The 25,064-nt window shown below is 43.7% G+C and overlaps 1 protein-coding gene across 1 annotated transcript in view; it reads left to right on the forward strand.

Moving 5' to 3' along the window:
- Nucleotides 1-791: 791 nt before the first annotated feature.
- The window catches only part of LOC308306763 (pleckstrin homology-like domain family B member 1), a gene marked incomplete at its 3' end in the record, with an annotated part of 31,088 nt that continues 6,815 nt past the window's right edge, over nucleotides 792-25,064 (forward strand). Inside the window, exons 1-2 of the mRNA XM_080751808.1 lie at nucleotides 792-1,053; nucleotides 24,404-24,463. Coding sequence (XP_080607934.1) covers nucleotides 1,018-1,053; nucleotides 24,404-24,463 — 96 coding nt within the window. The 5' untranslated portion in view covers nucleotides 792-1,017. The remainder of the gene's footprint in view (nucleotides 1,054-24,403; nucleotides 24,464-25,064) is intronic.

The following is a 25,064-nucleotide window of genomic DNA, read 5'->3' on the forward strand; positions in this document are numbered from 1 at the left end:
GTCCGCTGTACCAAGACATCAGAGACACATACAGTACATGCACTTCCCACAGATCATAACCACCCAAGGAGAGTTTCAAAATATGACCAATGATGAAAAACTCCCATACCTGCTGGGGGAAGTAAAACAATGTGCAAACACAGCAGCAAGATTCGTGAGCTGCTGTGATAAGAGAAGGATATCAAATGGAACCCAACCACCTTAAAAACCATATAGATCACTGCTCTGCCTGCACGTTACCGTGATGCATGAAAACTGTTTTCACCTGCAGGCCTACATATTTTGTTCTGATTGTATTGTATTGTATTGTGTACACTTCTGCTTTGGCAATGTAAACGTATGTTTTCTCATGCCAATAAAGCCCTTTGAATTGAATTGAATTGAATTGAATTGAGAAAGAGGAGGTGGAGAGACAGGGACACACGGAGAGAGAGAGAGAGAGAGAGAGAGAGAGAGAGAGAGAGAGAGAGAGAGAGAGAGAGAGCGAGCTCCCCGCCCCTTGTTCGGTCTCCCGGCGTCAGTTCTTTCCATTCCATTCCATGTCCCAGTGTGTTCCAGCTGTGTGACTGTGTGCTGCTACATTGACATTCCTCTCCACACACACACACACGCACGCACGCGCGCACACACACACACACACACACACACACACACACACACACACACACACACACACACACACACACACACACACACGCGCGTCGCCATTGGTGGTGGCGGCGGCCAGTGGCTTTTGCGGGTTCTTTTTTTACGCGTCCAAAGTCACTCCTGGACAACCACGGATCACCACCAGCTGCAGACCGTTGAACTTGTGGAGGATCATTCTAGCTGCGAGGGGCTGCGCTGCGTTTCAAGGCGCCTGGAATGTGCTGGAGGTCTGGGAGGAGAATCCTGGAATGACACGCACTACTATGTCAAGAGTGACAGACAGCTGACAGCCCTGGCTTTTAAACGAGGGACAACTTTTTACTGGGGACTTGCCTCGCAGCGGCGTTGATTGCGCGTCTTCTTAATGCCATGATGACAGAACTGGCCTGTCCCTCTTCAATTATGGTGAGTCAGTTTGTTTGTAGTATAGGGAAATACGGTGTGTGTGTGTGTGTGTGTGTGTGTGTGTGTGTGTGTGTGTGTGTGTGTGTGTTTGTGTGTGTGTGTGTGTGTGTGTGTGTGTGTGTGTGTGTGTGTTTTATGGTGTCTCGTGTCTGTTCAATACCCGTGGTTTTATGATAGCCTGTCTGAGGCTAGACTAGCCGTGGATCAAGAAGACTTACAGCTAGGGTGACCATACGTCCTCTTTTGCCCGGACATGTCCTCTTTTAGGGGGCTGTCCGGCCTGTCCGGGGGGGTTTTATAAATTCCTTCAAATGTCCGGGGTTTTGCGCATATCAGCGTTAAATCATGGACATTTACAATGCACGTTCAGTGGTTCGTTTGTAAACACACTGTGATAGACGGATTTCCACCCCAAACCCCGGAAACCTGTATTATTCATACTACTCTGTCTCCGCTGCGATCCCTCCCTCCCTCAGTCTCGTTCAGATGCGTCGCTGTTCAGATCAGACTCAGAGCAGAGCTCGGCAGCTCACGCTGCGCAGAGCCGATTCAGCCGAACGATAGCACTGCAAACGCAATTAATGCCGTTTACACTGATGAAATAAATGAAAAGTGCAAGTGTTTTCGTCTTGGTGACCAAATGAGAAGCAGAGCGTTCACTCTGCATTAAAGCTGACACTTCTGTGTCCATACCATCACAACTAAAGGTATTTAGACACTGCAGTACAAGACAGTCTGTGCGAGGTGAGAGCTCTTCTCTGCTAACTAAATTGACAGAATATTTTGTACAACCTTGTAAAGCTGAAGATACGGTGGTTTGAAGAAACCAATAGAGATATTTTATTTAGTTTCTTTGCAATACAAAGCTGAACATTCATACAGGAGTCAAGAGCACTTTAAATCAGTGGATCTGTAAAAGGGTCAATTTGGAACCCCCTCAAAAATAAATACATAACTAGTAATATTAGTGGTATAGGGCAGTGGTTCTCAACCTGTGGGTCGGGACCCAGGGGGGTCCCCAAATTATTTTGAGGGGTCCCTAGATGATTAACTTAATGTGCAACATTGTTTTCTCACTCAACAGTATGAGGTATATGCACATTTCTAACGTGATAATTTAGGGTCTTTTTAGTACCTTTAGTACCTCTAAAATGGTCAATTAAACAAATATTAGAGGCAGAAATTGTGAAAATAGCCGATCTACCAAGCATGTAGATCTGCTATTTTCTCAATAGAACCATGTTATACAAAATGTAATGCCTCAACTGTTTGTGCTCGTAAGGGTGGAGGGGTCTCTTGTTTAAATATGATTATTTTTGGGCTTGTGTGTGTGTGTGTGTGTGTGTGTGTGTGTGTGTGTGTGTGTGTGTGCGTGTGTGCGTGCGTGCGTGCGTGCGTGCGTGCGTGCGTGCCGGGTAGAGTGTCCTCTTTTTGGGGATTCAGAATATGGTCACCCTACTTACAGCCTATTATTTAATGGAGTCTGATTTTAGCCTACTTTAGAATCTCTTTAGAATAGATCATGTCAAAATCAATCAAATACATTGATTGATCCTTAAGGCTTGTCTGAGACAGAGAGAACATTGACAGACTGAGGTCTTGATCAGCGTTGTCCTGAGTGAACTATCAAATGGTCCAAATGGGCGGATTAATAGGCCTATCAATTCACATCTGATTTCGTTCTCAATGCGAAAACAAAACAAGGAAAGTTTCACATAGCGGATTACAGCCGTGCGTCAGACATTGAGCTCAACCTGGGTTCTGTCCAGAGGACAAGCCTCGGCAGCCGGTGTTTGGACTATCTCGAGCCTACTTGTTTATGTTTGTCTGTTTAACGCAGTGGTTTTCAACCTCTTTCACATCAAGGTCCATTATTTATTCAGCATTTGAGCCACGGACCACCATTTGATGAGATTTAGCCTCTCAGACCCAAAACCTAGAATAGTTAGTTGTCATGACTCGTTGGATAAGATTTTGTCCACACTTCCATGCTGTATTTGGTGTGGTGGTGCCATAGGAGAGATAACAGGCAAACATTCATCAAAAGAACAATTCCTCTACATTCTATAATTGTGTAGACTTAATAGTAATTTAACTCTTAAAACCAAATGGACCCTCACCCTTTTGGTTTAATTTGACACTCTCAAGTTAAAATATAGGCTACCTAGGCCTATAATTAGGCTTCATTTGGTACAACCCTCCATCATTTAGCTGAGGACCACCTGGTACCCCCTCAAGGACCACTGGTTGAAAACCACTGGCATGTTATGTTTGTCTGTTTTTTGTGATATATTTGGCCAGTGATTTTGTTTATGCAACAACGCAGGTGAAAAACCCATGCCTGGTCAGCTCATCATTGCACAACAAAAGGCTTCTCTAAAAGACGTTTCCATTCATTCCATCCCAACTAATCATTAAGAAAGACTCAATTCATAAGAAACTAGAAAAGTTCTCCTCGGAGCACAGGTCTCCGCCAGGTCAGGTAGGTTGTTTGGGGCCAGCAATGTCTGGAATGCATCGGCCTCCTGGTGGCGCTAAAACAGGAATGTGTGAACTTTCATGGCAATTGGACACTGCGTTCATGATTTGAGGAATTTTGTTCAAGGTGAACCACTCCTGCAAACTTTAGATGCTTATCTTAGCGAATCAGAATAGAATATGAAAAATCAGACAGGTCTGTCTTGATCACATGATGATAGTGATAATGTGTACTGATTTGCATGATATTTGGGAGGGAAAATCTGCAGTGACCAGAAATTGGCCTCCTGGTGCTACCAATGTGAAAAGGCTGCCATTTCTTCCTCGTGCCTAGTGGGAATGTGCATTCTGCATACAATGTTCATCATGTCAATGTCATCATGTCAATCGGAAGCTGAATTCATGGTTTGGAGCATTTTGTTCAAAGCAAACCACCCATGCAAAATGTAGATGCATATCTTCTTAACCAATCAGGATGGAATATGAAAAATCGGACAGTCTTGATCACATGACCATAGAGATAATGTGTACTGATTTGCGTGATGTTTGGACAAAATCTGTAAGAGTAGGCTAATATAAAAAACGTGTTTTGCAAAAGTTGGCCTCCTGGTTGTGCTATAAAAGGCTGATGTGAAAAATGCAGGGCAGAGGTTCTCCGACAGACAGACAGACATGCAGACAAGTATAATTTATGCGGTACACCAAACCCTAGCTCAGATTTAGGGGTCAGTTTAAGCATTTTTCGGTTAAATTCTTGAAAATGTACATAATTTAAAGTTTAGGGGTCAGTTAATGGTGAGTGTGGTACACCAAAGACTGAGATTGGATTCAATCAGATACTGCACACTTCATATTATCTTACATCTTTCTATCTCCAGATTTGCTTGTTCTTCTTTGTCAAATTGACCCACTTACATAACCAGAAGCTTCTGTAAGTCCTTGTCTGACTGGGTTATATGTGGACCTGAAATGTGTGGTCGATCAGATTGTTTTAACTATAAGAGCCTACAGTTTCCCCATCTCATTTCCATCGCAGCCCCTCTCCGAACACTAAAGGCCGGTCCATACTCTCTCCGAAACCGAACTTTTCATCAGAGAGTTCAGACTTTCCGACGTGCAGCTCTCCGAACTCTAATTCGGGATAATGCTTTTCAGAAGTTCCGAGTGACATCATTTTATAGTTGAACCGGACCTTTCTGACGAAAAGTTTGGTTTCGGAGAGTGTATGGACACTCGACAGGCCTTAAGGATTCTGGTGTGACAGTGCATATTGGTCTTCCAGATGTGCTTCTCACAGCATGCACGGGGGGAAATGATATAGCATGATGCTCAGCCTGTGTTGAAGACATTAGATATCAAGATGATGCAGAAGCCAAGAATATTCTGTATTGTTTCATAAAAAAAAGCGAAAATAGCAACTTTAACAGCTCACAACTCATCACAATGTGACACCTACGTGAGCTTGTGGCAAAAAATAAGAACATGATATGTTGGCAGGTTAAATATTTCTATTAGTGTCTTTGCCTATACAGTGCATTCCGATTCCACCGATCCTGCAAGACAAGGCAGAAATACATACAAAGAGACGTGAACGTGCAAAAGGTTTTGCAGGTGACGGAGTGTCAGTGTAGATAGGCCTTGTCAGCTGTTGAAAAACCACAAAGTGCTTTTAATGCTCCCAAACGATTATTCAGCAAACTATTATTATGATGATGATGATTATGTGTCTGTGTGTGTTTGTGTTTGTGATGTCAGTGCACCAGCTGTGTTTTGTGCAATGTCAGTCAGACCAAAGCTCAATCAGAGAGACAGGGGGAGAGAGGGTGAGGGAAGGAGGGATAATGAGAGAGAGGGAGAGATAGAGAAAGAGAGGAAGAGGGAGAGAAGGAGGGAGGATAAATTGTGAAGTCAGAACAGAGGGTGAAATCTCGATATTTCAACCTCCCATTAGTCCGACTAAGGGTTAGGTTCCCTGCAAGCCAAATGACGTCATGATGACGTTATGATAACGTCCTGCGGTGACTCTGGTGACGTTCAGAACTAGGCCAGATCACAGCCCATATGGGGATGATCTTGACGTCATTACCAGGACATCATATGGACTGTTTTGTTTGACAGGATTATTGTTATTGTTTGTAATGTTTGTTGAAATATGAGCATGTAAGGTTATATTCTGGGACATATCTGACTAGTTATGATATTTATCTGGCCTCGATCGGACCCTCTCTGACGTCCGTTTTCATGGGCAGGATTTATGTTGGTTCAAATCAGGTGATACTCTAGGCCAGATCTGACTAGTCATGGTTAGACTTGATCTGGCCCCAATCGAGACGTCACTGATTGGTCCAGGTCCTGACCGTGCTTGCTGGGTTTAGGCATAGTAGCATTCACCAGGTTAACATTCACCAGGTTAGCATTCACCAGCATCGGCATGTTAGCATTTCACCAGGTCAGCATTCACCAGTGTCGGACGAATGTGACGTCGAACTATTGAACGTCGTAATAACGCTACGCTCACAGACCAGAGCTCAATCAGCGAGAGAGAAAGAGACAGAGAGCGGGAGATTGGTAGGGAGTAGGGATCGCCAAATGGAGAAATGTTCTTAACCTGTGACCGTACGGCCTTATCGGTTAGATAACCATTAACCGTTAAGGAAATGTGTTCAAAAATGCGCTATTTTGCCCATTAAAAACGTTTTGTTTAAGCTCTTCTTTTTTCTCTTTAAAACAGGGTTCAATTCGACGGGTGATGGGATCTGTTTTGGAAAATCCAATCGGAGCATTTAGCGGATTTTTGTTTGTTTCCTGACGAACAAGCTCATCTCTGTCAACGTATGGTGGAGAGTTGCATGGATGGGGGGGAAATAGCATATATATTTTAGCCTTAGCATATATAGCCGTCATTACACCACCACAAAAGGAGAAAATAATTATCAAGGTTTAATCAGGGTCATCCTCTTGACAGAACCCCAAATTTCACCCCAACCACCCACCTACACCATACACACACACTAGACTAGGCTGTGTCTGTCAGTTCAACGCTGTCTCACCCCCAAAAGTCTTATTGTATCACAAATGTGACCAAATGTCAACATGTTACTTGAAGTCCCAAAAAGTCATAATAATTTGCATAATTTCCCCCCCCCCCCCCCCCCTTCAAGTCACAGTTTGACGTTTGGTCAATAAGTCACATATGACTTTTTGGGAGTGAGTCAGTGTTGGTCAGTTATGAAGCAAGTGTATTCACAGGAATGGTGTGTTCTAGAATTATTTTGAGGGCATACTATAATCTACGATCCGCGGCCATTCCTGTGGCCAGTGCATAATGCATATCAGATACGATACTTTAAAGTTTCTGATTCTTTATTCACAGCATACCACATACTGTATACCCTGTATCACGGTAGAACACACCACTGATTCACAGTCATAATTCATACAGTATATACATAAAGTGATAGTGACAGTGTAAATGTGTTGCCAAGACTGACAGCTGGGCTGTGGGAACTGTGTTATGGCTGTTTTTCTTTATCCATTACTCTTTTGTTCTTTCACACTGTCTCCGTCTCTCTCTCTCTCCCGTCACTTGTCTGTCTGTCTGTCTGTCTGTCTGTCTGTCTGTCTGTCTGTCTGTCTGGTCGTTCTGACCGTGCTATGGTCTTCTTGCCGCTCTCCCACCCTCTCTCCTCTTGTCAGTCTGACCATCACAAAGCTTCTCACCATGTGAGACATCTCACTAATCGGGGTCATATGTCCCTCTGCTAATTCATTCTTTTATTCATTCCCCCCTCTCTCTCTCTCTCTCTCTCTCTCTCTCTCTCATTCTCTCGCTCATTCTCTCACTCTCATATCCGGCCAATTGGAAAGCCAAACATTGGTTGATCCCCTGTATTTGGCCGTTTAGGTAATCTGGGCTTTTCCAACGACACACGCACACCCAGGACGGACAGACAGACACACACACACACAGAACACACGCACGCACGCACGCACGCAAGCACACACGCACACACACATGCGCACGCACAGTGAAATTCAGATTTCCTCCCTCCACCTTAGACTCAGCTGTGATAACAATGAAAACGTTCTTTTCTTTCCTGTGAAGGACTTCTCATTCCATGGCAGTAATAGAAACGCTACTGGGGAGATCTAATGTTGAAAACAATACCACTGGACGTTTGTTATGGTTGATGTATTGATTACCGGTTCAGTTCTCACACCACGTGCACGGACAGTACTCACACAAATACATATAGGCCTACTGCTACTATTACTACTACACAGACAGACGTACAGGCGCACACATACACACACACACACACACACACACACACACACACACACACACACACACACACACACACACACACACACACACACACACACATGACAGATTCAAGGGGTTTCTACATGGATGGATGGAAGACAGAGATGTAGTTGTGTCCTAAAGGTCATTGTGATTGTGTGTGTGTGTGTTTGTGTGTGTGTGTGTGTGTGTGTGTGTGTGTGTGTGTGTGTGTGTGTGTGTGTGTGTGTGTGTGTGTGGTGTGTGGTGTGTGTGTGTGTGTGTGTGTGTGTGTGTGTGTGTGAAATTAATGAAAGTGTTCTTGATGACACTTCTAAGCCAAGTGAGGTAGTGGAGTGAGGAGAGGAGATGGGGAGAGGACAGGAGAGTTGAGAGAAGGGATGGGGAGGGGCGAAGGATAGGAGACGAGTCTGTCTTCAGTCACCCTGAGTTGTATTTTGAGGGACCCTTTAGACTCAGAGGGACTCCATATTAAACAGCGTCAGTGACACAATGCTGCCTTTGTCAGGTCGGTGGAGACAGGAATTTAAGGAGGGAGGGGGGCACAGAGAAAGAGGGAGACAGGAGGGGAAGGAGGCAAGAAAGATAAAGATATACAGAGGAAGGAATATACAGAGAGGGAGAGAGAGGGGGGAGAGAGGGGGACAGACAAGAAAAACAACTGTAGAAAGGAACAAGACAATAAGACTGTGATAGGGAGGGAGAAAAACTGGCAGAGGAGGACTATGCTTAAAAATAAAATGGAATGGAAGGAATATAGAGAAAGGGAGAGAGAGATGGGAGTGGTAGACAGACTTTAGATAGTGTGCAAGAACACAAAGTACATTATATATTATGTTAGTTTTGAAATACTTTATAAATAAATTACAGATATAGTGGAGAAAAGTGTTTTTACATTTTCACTTCATTGTGTGCGTGCAGTCCACCCTTTCTCTTTGATCCCATCTGTACAACAGCTGAGTGTCCCCCCAAAATACCCTGGATCTGGACCCAGGCAGATAGAGAGTCAGAGAGAGAGAGAGAGGGTCGATCATACTCCATATCATAGTTTAGACAGAGCCGAACCGAAATAAATTAGGCTCTAAAAGTGGAGTATGAATCGACCCTGATCCTGACCTGTATTCACACCACAAGTGACTACAAGTGACAAAGACACTGCAGTCATTCATCTCCAATTCCAAAGTCAGCTTGAAGGGACGAGACTCGATAAGTTAGCTGCCATTATCAAAAAAACTGAGAACATTTCAAATGTATGACTGAGCAGTGACAAATTGAGTGACCCTGAGCATTTAATTTATTTCTACTTTACTGTAAGTGAACAACAACAAAACAGGAAAAATTATGCACTCTGACAGCTCCCAAATGTGTTATCTAAAATCTTACTATGGCTGTTGTAAAGGTGAAATGAAACAATATTTAGATTACATGGCCCTAAAATGTTATCAGAAGTTATTTTTGGTTTGACTATATTGCCGAAATATAGATTTCTTTCACACAAGCTCCTCATCACTCCACTTCGTCCAAAATAAAGGAGGCTGCAGTGAACAGGTGGCTTTTAGTGGGAGCGTTTTTTAGGCTCTGGCGACTGTGACTTGGTGACTTGGCGACACAACAATAACATCTCTTTTGGTGTGGAGAGAGAGAGAGAGAGAGAGAGAGAGAGAGAGTCAGAGAGTCAGAAAGAAATGGGCTGGTAAACAAAACAACAGTGGTGGAAAAAGTACTAACATTTATTACTTATTAAAACTAGGCTATCAATACCCATCTTCAACCGCTTATCCGGAATCGGGTCGCAGGGGTAACAGTTCCAACTGAGATTTTCAGAGTTCCCTATTAATACAGAAATGTAGAAATACTCTGTTAGGGTGCCCTCACACCAAAGTACCTATGAGAGTGGAATCCGCGTTCCACCAATGCATTTCAATGAGAGTGAAGCGGTTTCATGCCAGCAGAGGATTTCTGCAAAAAACGCTCCCTTCTCATTGAAATGCATTGGCAGAATGCGGATTCCACTCTCATAGGTATTTTGGTGTGTGGGCACCCTTACAAGTAAAATTCTGGAATTTAAAAAAAAAACGTATTAAGTATCAAAATGTACTTTAAGCACAAGCGTAATTTGGACGGGTTTTTGGGTTTTATAAACCCAAGGGCCCCCCCTAGTGTCAAAATAAAATTTGTTTTCAATAGACGCCCAATGCGCTCCATATTATATAGTCCTACATATAATAAATTCATAGGCTATTGTCATTTCCGATATATTAGGAGTCTCTACTCTCCTAATCTGTGGGCCCCCTCATAAAAGTACAAAAGCTTTTATTTTCGCATTATCGTGAGGAAGCGCCAATCATAAACATCCGGTAATGTGCTATTCAAACTTGTCAGCCAACTTGTCAACAAGTGAAAGCTGGGGAAGGGAAACAAACGCTCATGTTCGCGGGAGAAAACGTGGAAGTCAAGATACTGGGTGCACGTCCAAAGGATATAAAATAACAAATGGAAAGACCACAAAATCGTATATTTTGTTGGTGTGGATGCTTGCTTTGCTTTTTGGAGGAGACTCTGGACCTAAAGCAAAGGTAGGTCTATCTGAATTTATCTTGCTGTAATCAGTGTAATCCACTGATGTGCAGCCAATGGGCCATTAAGCTGTCTGTCTTTTTGTGTAACAACGTGACCACGTGCCTGCGTGTGTTTGTTTTGATTGTGTTGGTGGTGGTGTTCCAGTGTTCGCGTGTGTTTGCGCTTGCACTTCATTTCGGTGCTTCGGTTGTCGCGTGTATGTTTGATTCGTGGTGTCGGTGCCTGGGTGCGTGCGTGGCACAGTGGCACTGCACATGAAAGAGAGGGAGACAAGGAGTGTGTGTGTGTGTGTGTGTGTGTGTGTGTGTGTGTGTGTGTGTGAGTGTGTGTGAGAGAGAGAGAGAGAGAGAGAGAGAGAGAGAGAGGAGTCACTTTAAAGCAGTGATATGGAAAGGGAGAGAGATGGAGAGATTATTTTATTTTGTATCATACTGTAGTAATGCTTTGGCAATATAAGAATGCTTGTCATGCCAATCACTCATGGTTGATTCTTCTGCTTCACCTTTTTGGCTTGTTGGCTCCTTCTATTGTCTAAAATTAAATAATATAGACGAATGCACAGAACTCTGCCATGTAGTTGTTCATTAGGCTATTCACAGCAGTTATTGTTAGCCTATGATTTCCACTCTGAATTAATCATTGTAGTGTATGGCTGTCAATCTGTGCTAGACAAGACCCGACAATTGTGGGTCTTAGCCGTCGGACTGACCCGCTCACATTGGTCCCTGGGCCCCTGAGCCCAGGGCCCCTTTGATCTGAAAACCCATGGGGAATAAGGTCTAATTTCGCCACTGACTTTAAGTACCAAAAGTATAAAGTACTACTCGCAGAATGTCCCATTTCACATTTTCAAATTAATAAAAATCTTTTGAAAATAGCAGATCTAGCAGAAGTAACTAGTAAGTATAATAATATTTGCCTCTGAGATGGAGTAGAAGTAAAAGTATTGGAAATTTGAAATACTCCAGTAAAGTACAGTACTTGAGTAAATGTAGGCCTACTTAGTTACCGGTACTTCACTGCAAAAGCAAAACAAGAACGATGGGGAATAGAGAGAGATCTCATGAAAGAGAGTACAAAATGACAATTTATGTTTTTTATCCCAGATTCTTTTTGTTAGATTCAGCCCTTTCTTCACCTCTTTTAACTCATTCCTTTCCCGTTTTCCTCAAAGTTTCCTTTCATCCTCTTCCTGGCTTCCCTCTCTCTCTCATCCCCCTGTGCTGCTTATTTCCTTCTCAAAGCATCATTTCCTTTTTCCAGTGATTAGAAGACATCATTCTTTTTCTGTGACACATCTCATTCCACATTCTGCAAACCACATCCCCAGATCAGATTTAATTATCTTAAAAGTCAGTGATTTAGAACACATTCAAAGTCTGCTGGTTGGGGCTTATATTTGTAGTGGTTCACTTGCTTGGTTAGAATTTGTGCGTGTGGGTGTGGGTGTGGGTGCATGTGTGCTCATGCGTGCCGCTACTTTTAATTGTCTCTATCCACAACTTTCCCATCTTGCATTGCGCAGAAGTTCTATATGGAGCTTCCGGCGCCGCAGCCGAGTGTGATCTACAAGCTCACAACGGTTGCATCTGCGACGCGACGTGAGCTTGTATGTCTGCTGTTAACCGGAAGTGTGGTGCAAAAAAATCTCCAGTAACCTCCCGCGGAAAGAGGTGGATAGTGTGATGAAGTAGAGGATTTATTTATGGAAAAAAAAAAAGAAAAAAAAAAATATATATATATATTATACCTGTCGAATTTAGCGCGCTATTAACTAGTTAACTCACAATCCTTTTAATGCCGATATTTCTTTTAACGTGCGATTAACGCAGCTGATGTTTGAGCCTCGGTGATTGCGCCATCAGCGCATTCGCTGCCTCGGTCAGCGAATGCGCTGACAACAGTCAGTCAGTGTGTGATTATGACTAGCAGCAGGGCTAGTCATAGTATGAGACCCCATAACTCTATGTATGAGACAGACAAAACGGCGGAGATTTTTGCAGCAGACAACCACAATATCACCGCTCACGGCGTCGCGCGCATCAAATACCGAAGCGTTGAAACGGCACATCTGCAGACAGCGCGAGCCCCAGATACACACACGCTCCCAAGAACAGGAGCGCTCCAACTTGTACACGAGCACATAGTAGCCTACGACGTCCTTTATTATACAGTGCTCTGCCTCCCCAGACCCCCGCACCAACATGCTAACAGTGACCACCAAATGCTTGCAACAACGGCCAGAGAACCCACATACAGTGGTTAGCAGTTAAGATTGGCAGTGTCACCAGTTGGCTGCCTCAGTGGCAAACAGGTTTGGGCCCTGTTATGGCCCAAATCCGGCTGAAATCCGGCAAGTCTGGCTGACTATGGCTTGTGTGCCACACATCTCCAACGAGCCATCAGTGTCTCTAGTACACTCTACATCATAACAGCTGGGTTTCTCATAGTGAACTAGGGTGCCCAATAACACCAGTCCAGGGTTCCTCAGAATACTTTGATAATATTTAGAATGTATCAATATTACTTCAGTTAAACCAATTCAGACCCTCTAATGCCTCATGCTTGCTTTGTAAAACACCCCTGAGTTGCACTGTACTTGAGTTATATTTATAAACCAACTCTCTTCACCAAAAATAGCCGATCTACAAGCTCTTGTAGCATCTTGTAATGAGCTTTTAAATCTGCTACTTTTGGTGAATATCCCCTTAGAATAGGGATGCTGAGGTTTAGTGATTGAATGCCAAGTTTATTTTAAATCTCTCCTAATGAAAGATTTAAGGGAGCCTCCGCACACTCAAAAGTGTGCAAAATCATGTTCTTTATTTTCAGTTAATAAAGTGCAAGCTTTTGGTCATAGACCTTCAGGCATGCAGCACCTCGATGAGCGGTGGTCCTTTCACTATTAATCTGTCCTAATGGAAGCAGATATTTTCTCAAGTTGTTATATGTTTGTTAGGCCTATTATGGACAGTATTTGTTATTATTCCAAATAATAATAAATATGCTGTATTTGCATAAAGCAAGTAGGCTATTTGTCTACTCCCATGTTGATATGAGTATTAATATCTGTTTAAGGTAGATTTAGAACAAATACAAAATATGCGATTAATTGCGATTAATCGTGCGATTAACTATGGACAATCATGCGATTAATGGGATTAAAATTTTTAATCGACTGACAGCCCTAATATATATATAGGCCTATAAAAAGTTGAAATATGGAGAACCGAGGTTTCTGTCTGACAGCAACGATATTAATCATCATAGTAATGTTTTACATACTTGGAAACATGTCTGGAGGGGAACTTTAAACGTCAGGAACTCTCTCCTGTGTCTTCTCTTCAGTGTTTTCATACAGTGTTTGAGCCTGTGCTCATAGTACGTGCCTGCAGTGTGTGTGCATGTACAGTATGTGTCCGTCCGTGCATGCGTGTGCATGTACGTGAACGTGCGTGCGAGTGTGCCAGTGTTGATTTTCACAGCAAATCTTGATTTAGTTTTAGCCATATTCTTTTGAATAAAATTCCAAGTAGTTTTTGTCATCTGACATGTGTTAGTTTTAGTCAACTAAATATCATAAGATTTTAGTCAACTAAATGTACAGTTGATTTAGTCGACTGAAAATAGACAATCTACAAGCTCACAACGCATTTTATTCTAGTTTTATTTGCTGAGGAAATCGTCAATGTACTTACTTAGTCTTTTAGTCATCATAGCTTTGTTTTTATTTAGTTTTCGTCACTGAAAAAGGGTAGTTGACGAAAATGTTTTCGTCATAGTTTTAGTCGTCTTTTGTGCATGTGTGTGTATGTGTGTGTGCATGCGTTTGTGTGCGTGTGAACCACACACACACACCACAGTCTACCTTAACCTCCAGACGTCCCTAACGGCCACCATTGTCTGCTCTGGCCTGATAGGATCAACACACAGACACAGAGCACTGAGAAACCTCACAATATGAGGAGATCAATCTCAGTGGCACACTCCTCTCCTCTCCTCTCCTCTCCTCTCCTCTCCTCTCCGTATCGCTCTCCGTCCCCTGAGGCATAGGGTTTAACTTGACACACTCTGGGAGCACTCTGCATGACGGGACCATGCACAGACAGACGTGCCAGGACCTGCCCACTGTACAACTAACTTGGTGGAGAGGAGAGAGAGAGAGAGAGAGAGAGAGAGAGAGAGAGAGAGAGAGAGAGAGAGAGAGAGAGAGAGAGAGAGAGGAGGGGGGAACGAACACAACAACAGTTTTGAATTCAACAGAGAGAGCAAGCAGAGAGATGGAAGGAGGCACAGGAGAGGGAAAGACATAATGAATGAATGCTCCACTCGTCCCAGACTCTTCTCCCTTCTGGTCTCCAAACTGTGGAATGAATCCCCATTGTAATAAAAGCTGCAGACTTAAGGCTTTATCATAGTCCGAGGTGAAGAGCTATCACCTTAACTTTTAGGTGATACGCTATCACCTAAAAATGTGAAAACAAGTTGAGGCCATCATAGTCACGGACTCATGGTGAAGTCCTATCACCGTGACTATGTGCCTCTGAAACCAGGGGGCACACTGATTGGTCAAGATCGACCAATGAACCCAGTGAACGGGGTGATGGGGAGATGTCTGAAGGTAAAAACAGAGGAGAGATGTCGGGGTTCGCCGTGATAGCCCTTCACCGTGGCTAATGACGTGATGTTGTCATTTTCGGACTTTAAAAGACTACACCGCGGTGATTGCTTATCACCACAGACTGTAAAGGTTGGACACAAATTTATTGTTTAGTTTTTCACCTGATTCTGTTAGGAAATTAGGTCTACTAGCCAGGATAAAAAAAATCTACCATGATCTGCTCACTGCAAATACCCACAGTGGCCAAATCAAGTTGGGCTCCCATCGACTTTCTATACAGTAGGATGTGAGGGGTCTAACTAGGGGTTTGTCATGATGCTGAATCCATTGCAAGCATTTGTTTTGCACAAAAAACATTCCTTGGGCTAAAAATGGCCCCAGAAAATGATGGTTTAGTGATGAAAAGTGATGAGTCATCAAAAAAAAACATCTTTTGATGGCGTTTTCTGGGGCCAATGAATGTTTTTTGTGCAAAAAAGCATCATGACAAACCCCTAGTTAGACCCCTCACATCCTACTTAAAGCTGATTTTTTTCTGGGTATTTTCCTCCTGTATAGAAAGTCGATGGGAGCCCAACTTGATTTGGCCACTGTGGGTATTTGCAGTGAGCAGATTATGGTAGATTTTTTATCCTGGCTAGTAGACCTAATTTCCTAACAGAATCAGTTGAAAAACTAAATAATAAAATGTTGTCCAACCTCTGCCTTACCGGACTAATAGGAGAGAGGGAAGGAGACATAGGAGAGAGGGAAAGAGACATAGAGAGAGGGGAAGAAGTAAGCTACAGTGAGAGGAAGTTCTCTAATGAATTAGGGTGTTTTCTGATGAGCTTGATTAAAAAATAACAGAATAATGAATAAGGAGGGTGGAGAAAGAAGAGAGAGAGGGAAGGGTAGATGAAAAGGAGGGAGGGAGAGAGAGAGAGAGAGAGAGAGAGAGAGAGAGAGAGAGAGAGAATTGATGTTCTTTTAATGAAACAACTTGATTAAAAACAACAGACACAGAGGAGAGGGGAAAGGCAGAGTGTTGATAATGATCATGGGAGGAAGGGTGGATGAAAATGGAAAATGGGAGTTGAGAGACAGGTAGGCAGTGGTGGAAAGTACTGTATACACATTTTAGTTATTTTGCTTTTCTTCAGTATTTCAATTTTTGAAAGGATTACAATTGTTTGACAGCTTTAGTGATATTTACGATTATTAGACTATTAAATTGACTAGACTATTTTATACCTATAGGCTAATTAAAAATAGAAGATCTATAAGCTATAAACTCACAACGCATCACTATGCTACACGCCGTGAGCTTGTAGATCTGAGTATGTTTTGCATACTTAAATTTGAAACATGTCTGGATGGGAACTTTGGGAACCATTGCATAACTTTGGTACTTTAGGTATGTTTTGACGCCAATAGTTGTTTTGTACTTTACTCAAATAAGGTTTTTAATACAGACCTTGTACAATGTTCATGTTGTGGAATTTTTACTTTAGTAAACAATCTGAGTCCATCTTCCACCACTGCAGGTAGGGAGGTAGGAGAGAGAGAGAGGGAGAGAGGGAGAGAGAGAGAGAGAGAGAGAGAGAGAGAGGGGATTTGACCTCCATTCTCTGTTAATCTGAGACGTTCAGGTCTTTGTCCGCCCTGCGTCGTCAAGTGTGTTTGCTTTGTCTACACTGGCAATAAAACCCTCTTTTGTGTGTGTGTGTGTGTGTGTGTGTGTGTGTGTGTGTGTGTGTGTGTGTGTGTGTGTGTGTGTGTGTGTGTGTGTGTGTGTGTGTGTGTGTGTGTGTGTGTGTGTGTGTGTGTGTGTGTGTGTGTGTGTGTGTGTGTGTGTGTGTGTGTGTGTGTGTGTGTGTGTGTGTGCGTGAGTGTGTGGGACAGAAATTGGAATGTGGGGGCCCATATCTTTGTGCGATAACAAAAAGAGCTGATGTGTGACTATGAATGTGTGTGTGTGTGTGTGTGTGTGTGTGTGTGTGTGTGTGTGTGTGTGTGTGTGTGTGTGTGTGTGTGTGTGTGTGTGTGTGTGTGTGTGTGTGTGTGTGTGTGTGTGTGTGTGTGTGTGTGTGTGTGTGTGTGTGTGTGTGTGTGTGTGTGTGTGTGTGTGTGTGTGTGCGCGCACACACAAGGGGATGGATATATGTGTGTGTGTGGGTGTGCGTGTGCGTGTGCCTAGGGGCGCTGAGGGTGTGAAAGCTGTGGAGGAAGTGACCTCAGAGAGGAAGTTGCGCCTCAATTAAAGGAAGTGGTCAGGAGCTGACAGAGATTTGCACTTCCTCCCTGTGAGGAGAGGAGAGGAGAGGAGAGGAGAGGAGAGGAGAGGAAAGAGGAGAGAGTTGAGGAGAAGAGAACATAGGAATAAAAATCACACCTAGTGTGAAGTGAGCTGTGCTATTCATGAGTTAATTGTGTCAGGCGTTCCGCTGGCCAATCACAGCGCGTCCTGTGAAGCTTGGCCTGGGCGTACAACAAACTTGGAGCTAGGGTTGGGGGCGGTAACCGCCGTACCGCCGTACCGCGGTATACCGAGGCCTACCGCGGTGTCAGGGTCCTTACCACGGTCAAAATAGTCTATTTTTATTGAAAACAAGCGAGTTTTAAAACGGGGGAGAGGCGAGGACCGCATGCGCTCCATGCCGCTCTGCTCTGGGCCGCGTACCACAGGTTTGGAACGTCTATGGTTTGGAAGCCACATACGTCACTCGACTCGGAGACACACAGCAGCAGCCTCGTAGTAGGGAGCACGGAGAAGCGTAAACTTTCTCTGACTGTAATCCACACAACACAAGTATGTTAATACATACCTTGTGTTGTGGCAGTAGTACCTTGTGGCATTTTGTTTTTTATTCATACGGATTACAGGCGGAGCGCGGACCGCGTGGACTAAAACCGAAAATGAAACTATCTTTTACTTTTCCCAACGCGTCGCGCCGACTCGCCCGTTGTGCCCCGTCGCCGATTTTATAACCTTTTCTGTCAAGTCTTGTCACTAAAACCTGTATATATCAGCACTCAATCGCTGCGATTTCAGACGTGAGTTAATCACTGTACACGATCTGACTACCCGTCTCCGTCTCCCTTCTGGTTTGTTCACACACAGCAGTCTGTGTCTTAAAAGCCCAAGTAGCTACCGTTACTATGGTAACCCGACAGTGCAGATCTAAAAGCTCAGAACGCGTCGCGGATGCGACGTGTTGTGAGCTTGTAGATCTGCTCCTTTCAAAGCCAAACCTGCTGTGCTGTACGGGGAAGTATAACTCGGGCAGTCAGGCTGTGGAGAGGCGACGTTTGGGAAGACGATTGCAATATTTTGGCTTATCGCTGAACCTTAATTAATAGATACGGGGGTGCGGTAATTACCGCAATACCGGCGGTAAATGGGAAGACGGTAATCGCGGTAACAAAATGTCGATACCGCCCCACGCCTAGCCGTTTGTGCCAAGATGTAGGCCATATCTAGGCCAGATGTAGGCCATATCTAGGCCAGATGTAGGCCATATCTAGGCCAGATGTGGGCCACGCTTCACACACTTTTTCGGGGGACCAGACATTTTTTTGGGAACCGGACAAAGACAGATGTTGGAGCTTAGCTCCTTCCAGAAGCACCGCTCAAAACACTACTGGATGGCAGAATAAAGAGGTAGAGGCAAAGAGTGCAGCACATATAGTTAGAAAAGTTGAATCAAATTATATTTTATTCCACTGTTGACTGACATGTGTGTCGGATCACAGGGCGGAAGAGGGGAGTTGACAAGGAGAGAGAGAGATGAGAGAGAGAGAGAGAGAGAGAGAGAGAGAGAGAGAGAGAGAGAGAGATAGCGGAAGGAGGGATAACAGGGCGGGAGGCGGAGATGTGGTGGCCGTGGTTTCATATAGGCTCTAATCATCTCTGTTTTGGTGAGGGACATTTCACTCGCCCATGAATACGTGCTTTCCCTGTGTGTGTCTGTGCTTTTGTATGTGTGTGTGTGTGTGTGTGTGTGTGTGTGTGTGTGTGTGTGTGTGTGTGTGTGTGTGCGCGTGCGTGTGTGTGTGTATGCGTGTGTGAGCAATGAGCATGTTTGTTTTTGTTTCATTGAATTGTAGGGTTCTGGGGTAGTTGTACTTGGCAGCGGATCTGAGTGTTTACTCATATCACACACATGCACAAGCTTGAAGTATTGTGTTGTTTCTGCACTATACTGTATGTCTCGCCATTCCTCCGATTACGCTCTCTCCATTCCTCCGATTACCCTTTAATGTTTGTTTTCTCTCATGACTCCACGTCTTCTAAAGCTGAACAGACACATTAATCACTTGTTATTAGCTGCGACCAAGTAGCATAATCCACTTTGTCTGTCTGTCTGTCTGTCTGTCTGTCTGTCTGTCTGTCTGTCTGTCTGTCTGTCTGTCTGTCTAACCTGTGTCCTAAGTCTAACCCAGGGGTCTTCAACAGGGTGTCCGGGACCCTGAGGGGGTTCTCAGAGTTACTAGAGGGGGTCCTTCAAATCTTTGTGTGATAGAAACCTTTTTTCTCCTTTTTCATATTCACAGCAGCGCGAGGCGTTGTGAGCTTGTAGATCGGCTATTTTTGGCAAAGAGGTTTGGTGTAGAGGGGGAAAAAAGAGCAAACTAAGTAGTAAGTACAGAGTGAAAGGTCAAGTTTATTAAGTATTGAAGGTTCAAGTGGTTACATATCTGATAACACAAATTGACATGATTCCAAAATACACTGATGATTGTGCTGTCAAACAATGAAACTATATGGAATCTGGGGGTCCCTGCTTCATCTCTCTCTCAGCTAAGGGGTCCTTGGCCTGAAAACGTTGCTACCAACTGATGGAATTCTCCATCAATCAGTAATTGATGAGGCAATAGGAGTCAGTCGAGACAATATTCTAGGTGCCGGTGGTGATGCTTTAATGTGCATGATATCATGGGGAGAAGTATGTTAGAAACACAAGTGACACAGATCTGGGGTAGTTCTGCCAACGAGCACAGGGATCAGGGCATAGTAATACTGTAGCTGTGACAAGGACAAGCTGAACCATAACAGACAGGCTGTACCAAAAACAATAGCTAAGAGGCCTAGAGGAGACATCTTATTGTGTCGCAATGACAAACTGTGAGACTGTAGACCTGCAGTTTTTGGCTGAGAGATTTGGTGTTGACATTTGGTGTACAAAGCAGCGAACCTAGCCCTGAGGCACCCCAGTCAACAAAGAATATCGGCCTGAAGTGGTTAAAAGACATTGCGAATGTTCATGCCTCCGCTAAACGCTTGCATTGGCTGGTGCAACACACTGTTCTGAAGTTCATCACAGGCTGTGATAAAAGGAATACAGCATATTATTTACAAACTCTCAGGTCTTCACAGAGATGGGCTATTATCACTACTTTTGCCACCATTGTGTGACAAATTATAAATCACATGGCTTTATCATCCTTTGCATTTGACCTAGCCTTAGATTAAGACTCTTGTAGATGTATTTAATTGTTTTTGTCATTTTTAATCTACGAGCGTTTTAGGGTTCAACTGGAATGCAGCCTGCATGCCTGTCATCCAGTCTGTGTTGGAATCTCACTTTTCCTCATTTACCACAAATATTGGGTGCAAGTGCGCAGCTGGAACAGTACCTTGCAATACATGCCAAACAGGCGCTGTTGCGCAGTTGCACCCAACGAGGAAAAGCAGAGAGATTCCGACAAAGCCTGGATAAAAACACTTCTTATTGAAAAATATCGACTAATACATTGTGCAAAGACTCTGCAAGCCTAGCTAACATGATTTGGGGCAAGAGGGTAATTTCGCATTTGTGCAATGTTCGGAGCCTTGCGAGCTCCGCTGGTGACAGTCCAGGGCTGCATTCCAATTGAACCCTAAGACGCTCGTAGATTGAAAATGTCAGCATCGATGAAAGACATACGAGAGACTTAATCTAAGGCTACATTTGACCCACCCTAACCATTAGGAGCAGTGGGAAGCACTCCAGCACACAAGGACCCGTGCCTAAAGCTAGTGCCTTGTGGTTAAGGGCAGTGGTGGCATGTGCATAACATACATGTCTTTCAGTGGGAGGAAACCCACGTGGATATAACTGACCACAGGCACCATGTGGGCCCCAGTGGGATTCAGACACAGCAGGGCTTTTAGGAGCGAGGCAACAGTGCTGCTAACCACTGAGCCACCTTGCCACCCACACTTTTTAAGCCCGAGTTATACTTGGTTGCACATCGTGTTTCGTACCGAAAATAGCCGTCTTACAAGCTCACAACGAGTTTGTAGATCACTTATTTTTGGTGCGAGACACCGGCGTGCAACTCATAATACAGGAGTCATTGCTGATGTCATTGCTGTGGAATTTTACTCGCACGATAATAAAAAATAAAAAACTAGAGATCAAGTTATATATTGTTGTTGGCGGGCAGAAACCTCTTATCTCTGTATTTCTACTATTACATTTTTCTGTAAATGAATGCCCTGCTTCGTCATACTACAGTGTCACACAAAAGTAGCAAAAGTAGTAGATACACACATGTAGATCTGCTGTCTTTTGCTATTTTTGGAATTTGAATTCTGAAAAATAACCGTTTTGGACATACTGTATAGATTTCCATCCAACAGTAATGAAATGAATGAAATAGAACCGTGGTCCGGGGACCACCAGTGGACCACTGATGGACCTTACAGTTCCATTTGGTTCCATTTTACACTCTCACGAAGTTAAATTATTGTTAAACATCTGCATTACTTAATTTACAAGAGGTCTACACAATTAGAGATTTGATCAATGTTTGCCTGTTATGTGTCTGTGGCTCAAATGGCCAATACTGTAAATAATGGACCTCGATATGAAAAGGGTTTAAAACCACTGAAATACAACATAAGGCTCTACCTGGACAAGAGGGTTTGGAGCTCTGATGTTCAGCTGCTTGTCTCTGCGTAGCAAAGCAAGTGGTCATGACAAGTTGTTAGAGCTCATATCAAGATGTGGTTTCTGTGGTTAGCCCGCCTGTGGTCTCAAAACATGTACGTACTGTACGCACGCACACGCACACATTCACACTAAACAGTGCCACTCGGTGCGAGGGCAGGCTGTGTCCAAGTAACTCCCAACAACTCGTGGGAAATGAGCTTCCCCGGAACATTCCTACACCAATTCCTCCCACTCCACACCACTGTGTGTGTGTGTGTGTGTGTGTGTGTGTGTGTGTGTGTGTGTGTGTGTGTGTGTGTGTGTGTGTGTGTGTGTGTGTGTGTGTGTGTGTGTGTGTGTGTGTGTGTGTGTGTGTGTGTGTGTGTGTGTGTGTGTGTGTGTGTGAAGTGGTAGGTTTCCTCTGGAACACTTTCACACAGGCTGTTCGTCTCATGTGCCAGCTGTGCGTGTAGAAACCTTTTTTTTCCCTGTGTGTGTAAGATTTAGTTAGGGGCGGCAGTGGCTCAGGGGTAGAGTGGCCGTTAGAGCAGCTGGATTGGAACTGCGAGGTTCCCAGTTTGATCACGGGCTCCCCCAGAGTTAGTGTCGAAGTGTCCTTGAGCAAGACTCTGAACCCCTAATTGCTCCCGATGTGCAGGTTGGTGCCTTGCATGGTTTACTCCACCATCGGTGAATGAATGTGTGAGTGAATGGGTGAATGTAATGCACAATCTCTATAAAGCACTTTGGATCAAAAGTGCTATATAAATGCACCATTTACCATTTAGTTCCTCAACATTGTAACAAAAAATGATATCTAGATATTTTTGTCTTATTTCCTATTTGTTTTTATGTTTATTATTATTGCTGCTACAATGTCTGAGGAACCAGAACAAAATAATTGTACTCTCATCATGTACCCGTACACTAGGTGTAACTTATAGTAGTAAGATAAAGAAATAATTATATACATTAATCATATAGCACGTTTTTAGGGGCTTTGAAGGTGCTGTGTGTATATGGGTCCTATTTATATTTTTAAATATATATATACATTGAATGTATATAAGCATATATTTGTGTGCATATACATTTACATTATGTGTACATTATAAAATGGCAGTGTGTGTGGGATATGTTTGAATGACATAATAGGTGTGTGTGGGATGCTATGTGTGATTGTGTGTACGTAGCTGCCACTGTGTGTGTGTGTGTGTGTGTGTGTGTGTGTGTGTGTGTGTGTGTGTGTGTGTGTGTGTGTGTGTGTGTGTGTGTGTGTGTGTGTGTGTGTGTGTGTGTGTGTGTGTGTGTGTGTGTGTGTGTGTGTGTGTAAGAGAGTGAGAGGGGTAGGCACTAGACAGGTAGGCAGGCAACAGGTCTTTAGTGTCAATCGTTCATGAACCTGGTAGTTTGGAGAAACGAAATAGAATATACTGAGCAGACAGTAGCATCTGAAACAGTCCATGGCTGAGGTGGCCAGTCTTTGATAATCCTATGGGCTTCACTGACGCAAACAATGGCCATTGTATATCCTCAATGGAGGGAAGCTCCCATGATCTGTTGTTGGGCCTTTCTCTCTATGTCGTGGTTTGAGATCTTTTCAATGAGACACTGAGACTTGTGGTACAGAATAGAGTTGAGTATCCGTCCTTTATTCCAATGTTAGACAGAGTACAGCAAAGACGCGAGTTGCAACATCAGCTCTCTATCTCCCAGTGGTGTTCTGGCGTTTCCCAATCTCCTTCTGCCTCTCTGTCGTCCAGACACAATGTTTTATAGCACTGGGAGTAACCCATAACCAAAACAATATTATTGGATGCCGAACCATTTCGTTGTTGCCCCCATATCACGCCAATTGGCCAGTCACCTATAACCGTCATCTACGACCTCCCCTAGCGCTCCTGTTTCACTCGTCCTATGGGCCAATTCAATGTGATATGGGTACACACATCTGGTTCTTGGTTATCCCCTACCATTCAAACAAGTTTCATCATTATTACATTTGCTGTGTCATGGTGACACAACTTTTTGGTACTTTCAGGTCCAGGGCCTAAACAGGCCTTATCCTTTTTAGCATCCGCCTGCTGCTTACATGACTGGCCTGCTGGGGGCTCCAAAGGCCCCTACAGATCTCCGCATGAACATCTGCATTCTGCAATGTTGTCGAGGGAACGAACTACAGTTCTCATGTTCCCATGGGGTCTAGCATCACTCACCTCCTCCTGTAGTCTACAATCTTGTCAATGTTGGGAGACAGGATGTTTTCCTGGCACCTTTGTGCCAGGTCTCTACCTGACTCACTGTGCTGGCTTTGTTTGTGCCGTTGTGTGTGGAGACTGCAGCCCCGAAGGCAGGGCAACCAACCGTTCGTCCGTCTGTCCAGGCTATGGGATGGTTTTGTTCTTCATGCTACAGCAACACATATACACTTCATGTGTCTTAACTGAGTTGTGTCTTTTTTTGCAGGACTCTGAGATGATGATGTTCCAGCCAGAGTCAGATCAGATCAGTCCAGCTGAATCAAAGGTCAGAACACACACGCACGCACGCACGCACGCACGCACGCACGCGTGACACACACAAACACGCACACTAGCATTTAAAACAAATTATATACATTGTGACTGTTTTTATGTAGAGTACATAAACAGTGACCATAGATCCGTTACATTCCAACTCCAAATGGAATGAAAACTACTTTGAATGTACGGTTAAGGTAACACTTCATTTGAAGAGATATACATAATGCTTGCACACTTACAGTGAGCACTAATTACACCTGATCTGAAATAAATATACACAACACAACCATTCATGAAAGTTTGTTCCATAGTGTTCCAGGTTGTGGAAATCGTATATTGTTCTGCATCTGTCATGATGACAGGCAGTGTCATATTCAGTGTACATATTCCTCTCAGCCTCCCCTGAATAGGGAACTACTGTATACAGTATATCACTTTACTTATTATATTTCCCAACCTGTGTAGGTTAAATCACTGAAATCAAATCGTAGTAATTTTGACATACTGTATGAGTAACAGTCAGAGAGTGACAATTTAAATTGTCATAAATAAATGAGTGTATGCTGTATGTCAACTGTGATTACTACTACAGTCCTCTGGCATTC

The sequence above is a fragment of the Nannobrachium achirus genome, assembly GCF_963921795.1.
Source record: "Nannobrachium achirus genome assembly, chromosome: 21".
Taxonomy (NCBI): Eukaryota; Metazoa; Chordata; class Actinopteri; order Myctophiformes; family Myctophidae; genus Nannobrachium; species Nannobrachium achirus.